This window comes from Lytechinus pictus, chromosome 19, assembly GCF_037042905.1.
Source record: "Lytechinus pictus isolate F3 Inbred chromosome 19, Lp3.0, whole genome shotgun sequence".
In the NCBI taxonomy this organism is placed as follows: Eukaryota; Metazoa; Echinodermata; class Echinoidea; order Temnopleuroida; family Toxopneustidae; genus Lytechinus; species Lytechinus pictus.
Genome location: NC_087263.1, coordinates 11,040,722 through 11,052,794, shown reverse-complemented (window position 1 = coordinate 11,052,794; position 12,073 = coordinate 11,040,722). Strand labels below are relative to the sequence as shown.

Genomic DNA, 12,073 nt, shown 5'->3' with positions numbered 1-12,073 from the left:
GCAGTGTGGGCACTCTATACACTGTGTGTGTAGAGTAGTGACCCTAGAATGTGCAAAGATCGCTTCCAGAAGAATGGTGGTGTCCCAGACCTGCCAACCAGTACATTTTAGCCGTATTTAGTACGTGTTTGCAACCAAAATACGGCAGTACGTTTTTTCTTTGAAAAATACGTTTTTTGTAAAACTAAATCGTAATTTATTGACAAAAATAATCTCTATATGTCTCTATTTCATAAAACGTGCACAAATATGGTTATTAGATCAATGTAATTTCAGGTAACTTGTTTTTTTTTTCAATCATTTTGTTAAAACCAGGCTGAAGATATACACATGTTTTAATGTTTTTTTTTTCATCTGCAAGAGCAATGCGCATTTAAGCTTGCATGCAGCTTGAGCGCCGCGATGAGTGAGTGCGCCAAGCAATTTATTATTAAATACACTTTTGGGGGGGAAAATACAGTTTTTTTTATCACAGAATACAGTTTTTCATTCCCAGAGGTTGGCAGGTCTGGTGTCCTCACCCAACGAGGCAAAGTGGTCTTGAAAAATTACATCGCAAGATGGTTTGTCAAACTGATTTTGAAGATTGTTTCCAAGACCGTTTCGACCATTCTTATTGTATGTTAAACTAGTTTCCACTAAACTGGTTCCCACAAAGTTAGTTTTAGGACTGTAGGGAGAGAGAGAGAGGGGAGGGGGGGGGGTCATAGATACTACTTTCAACTCTAAAATATACCCAATTTATCAACTAATTCCTTGGTCTAAGTTCTCATATTTTTTTCCTAACATCAGTGGGAATGTGGCACTCAAAACAGTTTCCTATTAATTTTCCCCAAAAATTTAGAATTTTTATTGCTTTATAGACCAAGACTGGTACTGATCTTGCTACGGCCCCCTCCATACTCTTGATCGCAAATATAATTATGAAGGAGACCTGTATACTACGTACACCACCAAGATTGATCACACTTATATATATATATATATATATATATATATATATATATATATATATATATATATATATATCTTTATACACACACACACACACACACACACATACTGTAAACTGACAAAGACAGAATGCTGAAAAAAATAGAATTATTGGGCCAAATTATTAATATCAAGCTATATACTGTATATGCAATACAAATTATATATATTTATCTCTATTTTTTTCAGATTACAAGGTTGCAGCAAGACTTGAAGGACCTTCGTGACCTGGGTCAAGGGGCAGGGGTCATGACCCTTCATCAAACGGCTCTACCGCAAGGTCTGGCTGTGTCCAGTGCAGAGATCATCGCTTCTCTGAATGAACAACTTGTGCATGCGTTGCAGGCAAGTCAGATTTGATTTGAAATTATAGAGCAAAGTGTGGTGTCCTGGTCATGATATTGATGGTGATGGTGATTGTGATGATGATGATGTTGATGGTGATGGTGATGGTGTTGATGGTGATGATGATGATGATGGTAATGGTGATGGTGATGATGATGATGATGATGATGGTGATGATGATGATGATGATGACAATGATGGTGATGATGGGGATGATGATGGTGGTGGTGGTGGTGTTGGTGGTGTTGGCGGCGGTGGTGGTGGTGGTGATCATGGAGATGATGTGATTAAGACAGTTATGATGCCATTTACCCCTTTGCCATTCTAAGGGACTTGAACCATTGAGCAAAGCTGAACAACCAAGGACCCGTTTCTCAAAGCTTTGTAGTGAATACAAATCAATCTTAATCTAAATCTATCTGAATTTCTGTCTCTTAAACCTTTACAATTAAAATCAATCAAATTTTGTATTTCATATGAATCTATCCCAACTCTTTGTTGTGTATATACTGCTTTAGACGGAGCCCAATATATCTGTTAGATCATTTGATTTCATTTATTTCTATATCCAACGAACAAATTCAATTCAAGTAACATAGTATGCATTTTAAAACAAATGTACAGCATACAATGAATTCGTAATGTACAACAGGCAATTTGTATAACAGGTTGGGTATGGAGGGGACTGCTGAAAAGCCAGGCTTGTAGATTGTAGTCCCCTATCTTTGACAGGTACATCAGTGAAAGTGTTTCTTTGAATTTGCTGTTTGAATTTCATATTTTGTTTTTGGTTATAAAGGAGTTGTCTGTCAGGGAAGACCAGCTAGGGAAGTGTGAGACAGCTCTTCAGACGTACAGAAGACGTTTTGCAGTGCTCCGCCATCAACAAGGCTTACTCTATCAGGAATACCAAGAGAAGGTATTGTAAATGGTTTCGTAGGGATTTTGGGAGGCAGCGTTAGATTGGCCAGCCAGCTTCTTAGATGGGGAATCTTGCTCTCCTCTTATCCTTCATCTTGTTGGCTCACTTGCACATTAAATAGTTAAAAATGCTTGAGTAGGTGCTCCGCCATCAACAAGGCTTACTCTATCAGGAGTACCAGGATAAAGTATTGTAAATGGTTTCGTAGGGATTCGGGGAGGCAGCCTTAGATTGGCCAGCCAGCTTCTTAGATGGGGAGTCTTGCTCTCCTCTTATCCTGCATCTTGTTGGCTCAGTTGGTAGAGCGGCCGTCTACTTGCAAATTAAATTAGTTGAAAATGCTTGAGTAGATAAACAGAGTAATTAATGTCAAGCAAGATAGATTGGCGCCAAGTATGGCAGATTTACATTGATTACCTTGCCAAGTTACAAACGTATAGTTACAAATTTCAACAGGCCCTAGATATCCTGATCGGGGAGATCAGTCTAGCCGAGGGAGACTTACATTAACAGGAGTCAATTCAATGCCCTTTTCAGGTTTTTTATTTTTATTTTTTTATTTTTTTTTGTTACACATAATTATTATATTTGTAATCTGCAATTTATTGTTTACTAGGGGGTCTTTCTTTTTTTCCTCATTCATTCCTTTTTCCCCTCTTTCCTTTATTTTTTGCTACACCCCCTCTCTATTCTCACCTTTTCACATGTTTATTCTTGTCGTTCTTGCTCCCCTTTCTTGCTCCTCACCTGCTTTTATATATATATATATATATATATATATGAATTTAATCTGTCTTATTACATGCATCTGCTCATTCTATTTCTTTTTATACTATTATTGCATTTTAAACATAATGTATATTTTTTCTTCTTTAATGGTCACTGCATGTTATGTATTTATTTATTTCTTTGTTATGTATTTTTTTAAAATGTAAACTCACATTGTGAGTCTTCGGACTTTTTGATGAGTATTGTTTAATAAAACCGAATTGAATTTGAATTTGAATTTGAATTTGAATTAGGTTGATGGATGGCAGCAGCAAGATAAATCCTGGAAGGAAGAGAAGCAGAAGCTAATGGAAAGTGCAGAGGACCTTGAAGCTAGACAACAAGAATTCAATGTAGGTGCTTTTATTAATTCCCATCATGTTTTTTTTTTTTGGCTCAATATTTTTGTAGCTGTTTGGGAATGCAACTTAATTATTTTTGGATACCATTACGGTATGGTGATAGAACAAAATAAGCATGATTGACAAACATGAAATGTGAAGAAAATTTTCAGCTTCCCATAAGTTTAACACAAGGTTAGACCATGGCCGGACTTAATAAACCAGATTTCATAATAATGATAATAATGTGACTTATGAAGCGCCAAATACACTCTGTAGAGTGCTCAAGGCGCATAAAGAGCTAAGAGTTGAATAAAAGAGTTTTCAGAAGAATATGGGCCACTGTGTTTCTGGGTGATCATGATAATTCATAAAGATTATAACTGCCAGTAATGTGTTTCATTAACCTCATCTGTCCGACTATTTGTCAGATCTGGGAGGTGTTTCACAAAGATTTAATTACATGTAGGACTTTAAGTTACACTTAAATGCCGATATGTACCAATGAGCTACCTTGTTGATCATTAAGCAGTAGTGCGCATCCTCTTGGCATGATCTGACCAATGCAGTCATGCCTTTTATACCACATGGAACTAGGCATTTAAGTGCAACTCTAAGTCATAAGTAACTCTTCATGAAACACCCCCCTGACAACTTTACTTGATTTTCATTGGCCGAGTATCTCTGTTACTATCATATGGTAACTACTGGATACAACAGGACTTGTCAGTTAAAACGTCAGACAATTCCTTTTATGGAATGCTCCCCAGAAAGAAGCTAAAATTTTGATATTCTGTTCTCATCACAATCTCACAGCGTCTGTTGGAATCTTTAGAAGCTAACGGTGACGAGCAGCAGAGGAGACTTGCAGAGTCGACTAGGAAGGTCACTGTATTGAGGGTGAATGAGAAAGCACTGACCAGACGCTTCACATCCTGCCAGGAGGGAGAGGCTACACTAAGGAAGGTGAGATTAAAGCATATCGTTAGCGTTGCTAACCCCTCCCCCCCCCCAAAAAAAAAGAAGATAAGTAAATGAATAAAAGTTCATAAATGAATAAATAAATAAAGAATAAAATGGAATTAATGAATAAATAATAAATAAAATGAAATAAATAAATAAGATAATAAATAGATGAATAAATAAAATAAATTCAGAATAAATAGATGAATAAATAAATAAGGTAGAATTTACAAAATGAAAGATAGAAATACAAAAAAACACTATTCATAATTTATAATAATAAAAATAAAATAAACAAAAAAATAAAATAAGTGAAAAATAAAATGTGTCTGTCACTATTCCGATTCATTACCAGATTATATGAATGTGTGTATCCTAAAACAGTTAAGTTATTAAGTGAGGGATCAAAATTTATATGTGTTTTATTGGATAACTTAGCAAATTTTACATCAACATTTATTTTGTCTGATTTTTTTTTTTTTGGGGGGGGGGGTCTTGTTAGATGATACCTGTGCTCAAGCATATAATGGACTGAAAATGTCCGGGTATAATCCTTCCATGTATGTAGCTTTCTTATATACATTTACTTCATTTGTAAATTAAATGCCGAAGGGGCTATTTTAAATAAAATTAACAAAAATGACAGAGATAAGGCGCTAGATATGGCTGAAATTTGAATTCCAATGGCTTCAAAATGTTTAAGTATAAAATCTAATGACTGAAAAAATATTCAATGATCCCCAGACATTTGTGATACTTTAGCACTAGACAATACTCGGGTATTGATTGATATTACTGACCCTTATATGCAACTGTTCTCTGCTTTGTCAGGAAGTGAACAAGCTTCGTAATGAGATGGTTCAGATGGAGAGCGCCATCACAGAGAGAATGGGATATCTTCAACGCCATAAGGTATGTTAACCAGTGTTGTACAACGCCTGCTAAGCTTGTTGTACGCGAGCAAATGGGAGGCTGAATTTCAAACATTCGTACCGTTGCACAAAAGACGTACTGTACCATCCAAAATGTACCGTTGCACGGCTTTAGGAGGTGACGTCACAATACGATTTAATTCAATGCGCTCAGTAAATATGAAGGTGCTGCTGGCTAAATGCGCGATGCTACCCAAGGTCATGTGCGCTTGTGGGATTTTGCTTTCCGCTTTCAGTATTTTTGCTCCCTTTTCATAGATTACTACAGGGATAAACTCTTGTTTTTTCATATTTTCACTATATTCCGAGGCGTGCAACACAAATAGCGAATATTCTTATTCGTGCAATGGTGCAAGATTTCGCATTAGGTGAAAGAAAGAGACGTTCTATTCAACTCGGCTAACGCCTCGTTGAATAGAGCATCTTTCTTTCACCTCATGCGAAATCTCGCACTCATGCCTATTCGCTATTTGTATATTTCAACTGTTTTTATTAGCTTCTTGTGATGTACTTATGCCAGGGATGCCATCCGTCCCTGTCTCTCAGTCCGTATTTTCTACGGATTGACACATATCACTCCGCAAATGCGGTATACAAACACATAGTTCTGGTCAACGAAAATTCGAATATGTTGTAATGCCAATAGCGTAAATACTCCCTTTCATGGGTGGCACTTCCGCAAACTCACACACGCCATTCGCCCACTAATCACTGATGCCACGAATGGACGGACTGCCGGCGTCTTGTGTCGTACAAAAACATGTGGCTGATGTATTTGATGTTTAAATATCATGCACACGGCTATGCATTGTGGGGGTAGTTCGATGGCGGATAATCGTGTTCGAGACGCCCCCAATATCCATTCAAGCAAATAAGACTTTGGTGGTAGAAGTGGGCGAAGAGTGAGCGCTATATTGTATTGTCCGTACCTATCTTAGACGCCCGGCCTAGGGCTTGATTTTTTTTTTTTTTTTTTCAAAGGCATCACTGCTGGTATATTGAATCACATAATGCAGGCCAGAGGCGTTCCACTTGTAATAGAGTTACTACATGTAATATGTTTTTTGTGCATTTTTAACCATTTTCACATGAGAAATTTCTGCGTTGTTATGTGTTGCTGAGAACACCTCATTTGCACCTGACAAATGTGGTAAATGTTTATACTGACAACCATCCTGTAGGGTTGGTATCTCTGACTATGCAAATGGATATTAAATTTATTATTGGGGTGAGATCAGATGAAAAGTACATGTACATGTATATATGGTAGGGGGTTCTAAAGCTACGTGGGACCTAAAGCTCTCTGTGTAGAGCTGTGACTGCAGTGTGACAAATGATTCCTATTCAATTTTTATACAGAGGCTGTAATGAATTCTGAAGTGCAGAGAAAACCCACAGCTGTTTTTAATTTTGGAGTTACATTCACTTTAAGTACATAATTCCCTATAGTAATACATACTTTGTTTAAGAAATTGAGGAACAGGAAAATACTATTCGTTTGCATGATAAATCAGGTGCGGAGCTTTAGGACCCCTTCTAAGTAGGGGGGGCAAAATCAAGAGGTGTTCGGATAACATGGCAGGACTTTCGTTTATTGAGTTTCATTATATTTTCTTCTTGGTTAATGATCTTTAGAATGTTTATCACAAATTGGAGTAAGTTAGTCGGTTCCAATATTGAAATTGCCGTAGTTTTTATCGTTCATTTTGATTTGATTTGATTTTATTTTATTTCACATATTTCACAAGTACAAACAAAATTAGGAAACAATATCAGAAAACCTATGAGAATACAAATCAGACAAGGCATAACAATTAATTCAAATTAAAGAAAATAGCGATTTGGAATTAAAGACAATTTAAAAGAGTGAAATATGAGGGAACCTGCATAAAAAAGCAAGGCTTGTTAAGTCTGCAGGATCCAGAAAAAAAATCGGTCTTAATGAGGAGAGGACAGGTAAGTAAATTGATTATAACAAGGTAATGCCAAAAATGTGACGATTGTGTAAGGAATAAAAAAAAAAATAATAATAATAATAAATAAATAAAAAAGAGTCCGCCACTCTATGACAATTATTTATTACTCATTACTCGGCCAGAGCGTATTAACAAAGTGCATGAATATAAAAGTTTACAAAGGGAAATTATAAGAATTGATAAGCATCGCTTTCAATTTACGTTTGAATATAATAAGTGATGCACTATATACCATATCATCGGGAAGATCGTTCCAAAACCTGGGCCCTTCAAATGCGATAGTTCTTTGAGCAAGGAGAGTGCGAGTACGCGGAAGGTGATAGGAGTCACTTAGCCGGGTGGGATATGTGTGGATTAGATTGTTCCTTTGAAACATAGAAACAAATGTATCAGGCAATTCACCTCTTGAAAGCTGAAACATAAATATACCAACTTGAAATGCATATATATCAGAAATTTTGAGTACTTTATTTTGGAAAAATAATGGGTTTGTATGGGAATAAAAACCAACTTGATTAACCACCCTAATTGCTCGTTTTTGTATCGTGAATATTTTATTAATTAAGGTTGTATTGCAATTACCCCAGGCCAATATTCCATAATTCATATGGGATAAAACAAGTGTAGAATATAATGTTTTTAAAATGTGATCAGGAAACAAATATTTAAGTTTATTCATTAACAGAGTGTGTAGCCTTAGGTCCCCCATTATGCAAAAAGTGAGTGCAGGCAAAGCAGAAATTTATGGTTTCCTCTTCTTTCTTGACAGGAGGCTTCCCAGTTCAAAGTTGCTGCTTTGCAGAGGGTTCTCGATGACAGCGTGCCTGCATCCGAGTTAGCCTCCGCCAACAGGCAGTTCAATGAATTAGCTGCCAAGTACAGAGACTTACTACAGACTGACAATCAATTGGTTACTAGAAACACTCGCATTGACCAGCTGGAGGTGAGACTTAGTGCTCCCTGCACTCTTTAAGAATCTTGAGATCCAATTTTATAAAGTTCAAAGTTAAATATAGTTAATGCCCTACTTTGAAATTGGGTCTGATGTTCCTCATTATTTATCGTTTTTTATATCCCATGCGTGAATGATTCATTGAGTATTTGGTCTCAAATCAAAGAGAAGATTTCACTCTTAGTATTAGTGTCAAAATGGTAATCGAAACATGTTTGTTGATTGTGATATTTATCTCTGAAAACAGGTTTCCTTTATTTTCTCTCTGAGACACATTGTATAATCAAACATTGGTATCTTATTTGTAGAGGTGTTGTGGCTTAGTGGATAAGTCTACTCACTTTGAACCACAAAGTGTAGGGTTCGAATCACATCGCATCATTTGGCAGGGCATTTTTTTACATTTGCCACTCTCCACCCACGTGTAGTAAATTGGTACCCAGTAGGAAGAAATTCCTTGAATGCTCGAGCGTCCGAGCAGGGAAGCTATGCGAAAGCTGGGTTAATGGTATGCAGAGCTTAGAAACATTTTATTAAGTGCTATATGAATGTTATTATTATTATTATTATTATTATGTTCAGGGTGAGAACCAAAGGCTTGAAGATGATCTTGACAATCTGAAGAGAGAACTCACGATGGAGAAAGAGAAACTACATACCCTAGAGCAAGCAATGCAAGATTACGGAAACTTACAAGGTATGTATCCTGGATGGAATGTTGGTCTGGGCCCCATTGCATGAATCCGGGGTGTAAGAGTTTGGCTTTTAGCTTATTTCAGCTATTTTGCTTTTGATTTTCAGCTTATTTTAGCTTTGCTTTGTACAAAAGGTATGAGAGATCTTCAATTTTTGCTTTTTTTCAATAGTCTTTAGGTTTTTTTCAGCTCTTTTTATTTGTGATTGCTCATATCTCTGATACATGTAAAATGTACTTTTCAGTAACTTTACCAATTTTGGCTTGCAGCTGATTTTCTGCATGACCATACGGCGACAGATTCATGCAGATATGTGTTTCTAATTCATGTGATAATTCATACTTAGAACAAGCAATTTTTATTTTGTTTCCATCTTTACTTTTGTTAAAATTATTTGCAAGGAAATATATTATGATTTTTACTATGTGATTCTCTCTATTGGATTTTTTTTTTTTTTTTTAGATTAAAAAAATGTATGTCTCGGTACCTGAAGAATCACTAAATCATTTTTTGTCTGTTTGGTCTTCAAACAGAGGCTCTTGGGAAGAAAAGAGGAAGTGTTTACCCTGGGAGCGAGACGCTCTCATTGGCTAAGAGGCTGACTACCATGGAGATGAAGGAGTTGAATGAGAGGCAGAGGGCGGAGCATGCTGTCAGGATGCAGAATCAGATGAGGAACAGTCTGCATACGATGGAGATGAGGAACACCGAGCTGGAGCAGAAGTTTGCTGATGTGAGTCATAATGCAGGATTCCCAGCCCATCAGGGAAATCAGGGAAAATGATTTTACTTTTTTCCAGTCAGGGAATAGTCATGGAATTTGATTTTGAAAATACCTCAAATCAGGGGAAAATGCCTCAAATGGGGGAAAAATCAGGGAAATTCTGATCAGCCCCAAAGTCGAAAGCACAGAAGTCAGTCAGACTCAGTTATATTTTGTTGCATATCAAAACAACATCCATTGAATGACTGGTTGTGGTGGTACTAATTAGTTTTACATTATTGTTTTTATACTGAAAATACATGTAATTCACTGCAACAACTTAAAAAGCATGCGAAACCGGGAATGGGTTCAAATAATTATCAGGGTATTTTTAAACTTCATCTGGGAAAAATTAGGGAATTTTGTTTTCTTGAAAAGCTGGGAACCCTGTAATGTTGATGGTTGTCATGGTGGTTGTCATTGTAATAATAATAAATGTATATTTACCCAGGGTAGGCACCCTTCAGAAAATTTTTCTCCCAGAGGTCCCTGCTATTATTACTACCCCAGCCTTAGCTCGGCTACCTAGGCGCTCAAGCATTCGAGGAATCTCTTCCTACCGGGTACCCATTCACATCGACTGGGTTGAGTGCAGCACAGTGTGGGTAAATTTCTTGCTGAAGGAAAACACAATATGGCTTGATATGGAACCAACGTCCCTCAGATTGAGAGACGAAAGTCATAGCCATTAGACCACGATGCCTCCATTGTTCAGATTGCAATGGTGGAGTGGTCTTTGGGCTGGTGATGATAGGGATATGATCATAGTAATTGTATTTTTATTCTTTGTTAATTTTTCCCATACCCAAACAGCGTGATATGTCCCTCTTATACTTTATTCTGAACTTTACGCATTTACTACGGGAAAACTCTCTATAAGCGGATTTTTTCATTGGTAATCCACACAATTCAAATTCATACACACATATCCTCCTTGTGTCATCATCACCCTAGTGGCAATATTTTGTCCCTGTTGAGTTCTTCTCAGACCTGAGGCCTGCTGCAGAAAAAGTTATGTTTAAACTATTGTGTTTTGACTATTATGCACTATATAAACTTCAAATATTATTGTTATATTTAGCAAACGCAGTGCATGTAATTAATCGCAAGTCCCTATGACTCGCGTTTCATTGGTTTGATATTGAGTCACATTGATTTTGGGAGTTGCGTTGATTGCAAATCTTTCTGCAACAGTCTCCAGATGCTGGCATTGTAACATTGATTTTCCATGTTATTTCCAGTTGACGAAGCTTAACCTTGAGTTGCAGCGCAGTGAACAGGAGCTGAGAGACGAACTATCGCAGTGCGTTACCAAAGCAGCTAGTGACATCGACAAGAGAAATATCACTGAGCTGGAAAGATCGGCAGCCGCACTAAGAAATGAAAATGATAAGCTGAAGGTAAGGTTTTGAGAGGCCTTAAATTTTTGTTGTTTTATTTTCAATTTGGTCTAATGCCAATTCGTCCAATTACCAACTCATCTACTGTCATTTGGTCTACCGTCAGTTCATCCACTATCCACATGGTCTAATTGCCATTTCATCCACTCCCCATTTTGTTTATGAACTAGTTGCCCCAATAGCCATTTAGTCATACCATTCGGTCTAATTGGACTGATTATTAATTGGGCAAAATGAATGAAAATTGAATTCATATTAGACCAACTGGTTATGAGACGGAAGTGGTCATTGACCAACAGGCGATTCAACGAAGTGATAATTAGACCAAACAGCCTTTAGACGAAATGTTGATGGATGGAGTGGCATTAGACCTAATGAAGGTAGACCATATGATGAGTGGACGAGTTGGCAGTAGATGAATTGGCAATTTACCCTCACTTCTTGTTGAGTATGGACTAGGTCTATGCTTTTATAATTAAAATGCCCTTCTTGTGTTTATAGGAAATGGTAGATGTAGCCTCTTTCCAGTCCAAGGCCTTGGAAGCACAGCAGGTCTCAAGAGACAAGGAGGTCCAATCGCTACGGCAACAACTCCTAGACATACAGACCCAAAGTGATGAGAAAGCCATTATAGGTAACGAGCACTGAGGTTCTTTACCTAAAAATAATATATAACTCATTGCCAATGATTGATAATAAACTCTTTCACGCGTCATGGTGATTTGGCGCCGACTACCCTGAAAAACTTCATCGGCAAAGCCGACAACCATGAACTACCCTGACATATATAACTCATTCCCAATGGTTGATAATATACTCTTTGTCTGCCATGGTCATGATTCCTCCTTTGCCTCATTAACTTTAAGGTGCCACCTTAATTGTCGATTCCCCCCTGCAAAATGTTGATTGGCATAAATAAAGAAAATCAAACTAGCATAATACTGAAAATTTCATCCAAATCGGATGTAAAATAAGAAAGTTATGGCATTTTAAAGTTTCGCTTATTTTTCACAAAACAGTGAT

General features: G+C 37.0%; 1 protein-coding gene across 3 annotated transcripts in view; it reads left to right on the top strand.

Annotated features, from left to right (window-relative positions):
• Positions 1–12,073, top strand: part of LOC129282742 (centrosomal protein of 290 kDa-like) — a 68,593-nt gene that overhangs the window by 31,388 nt on the left and 25,132 nt on the right. For all 3 annotated transcript variants that reach the window (XM_064113649.1, XM_064113647.1, XM_064113650.1), the window contains 10 exons: positions 1,183–1,338; positions 2,138–2,257; positions 3,283–3,381; positions 4,186–4,335; positions 5,164–5,244; positions 8,010–8,183; positions 8,775–8,889; positions 9,421–9,620; positions 10,892–11,050; positions 11,552–11,684. In XM_064113649.1, the coding sequence (XP_063969719.1) occupies positions 1,183–1,338; positions 2,138–2,257; positions 3,283–3,381; positions 4,186–4,335; positions 5,164–5,244; positions 8,010–8,183; positions 8,775–8,889; positions 9,421–9,620; positions 10,892–11,050; positions 11,552–11,684 (1,387 nt within the window). The remainder of the gene's footprint in view (positions 1–1,182; positions 1,339–2,137; positions 2,258–3,282; positions 3,382–4,185; positions 4,336–5,163; positions 5,245–8,009; positions 8,184–8,774; positions 8,890–9,420; positions 9,621–10,891; positions 11,051–11,551; positions 11,685–12,073) is intronic.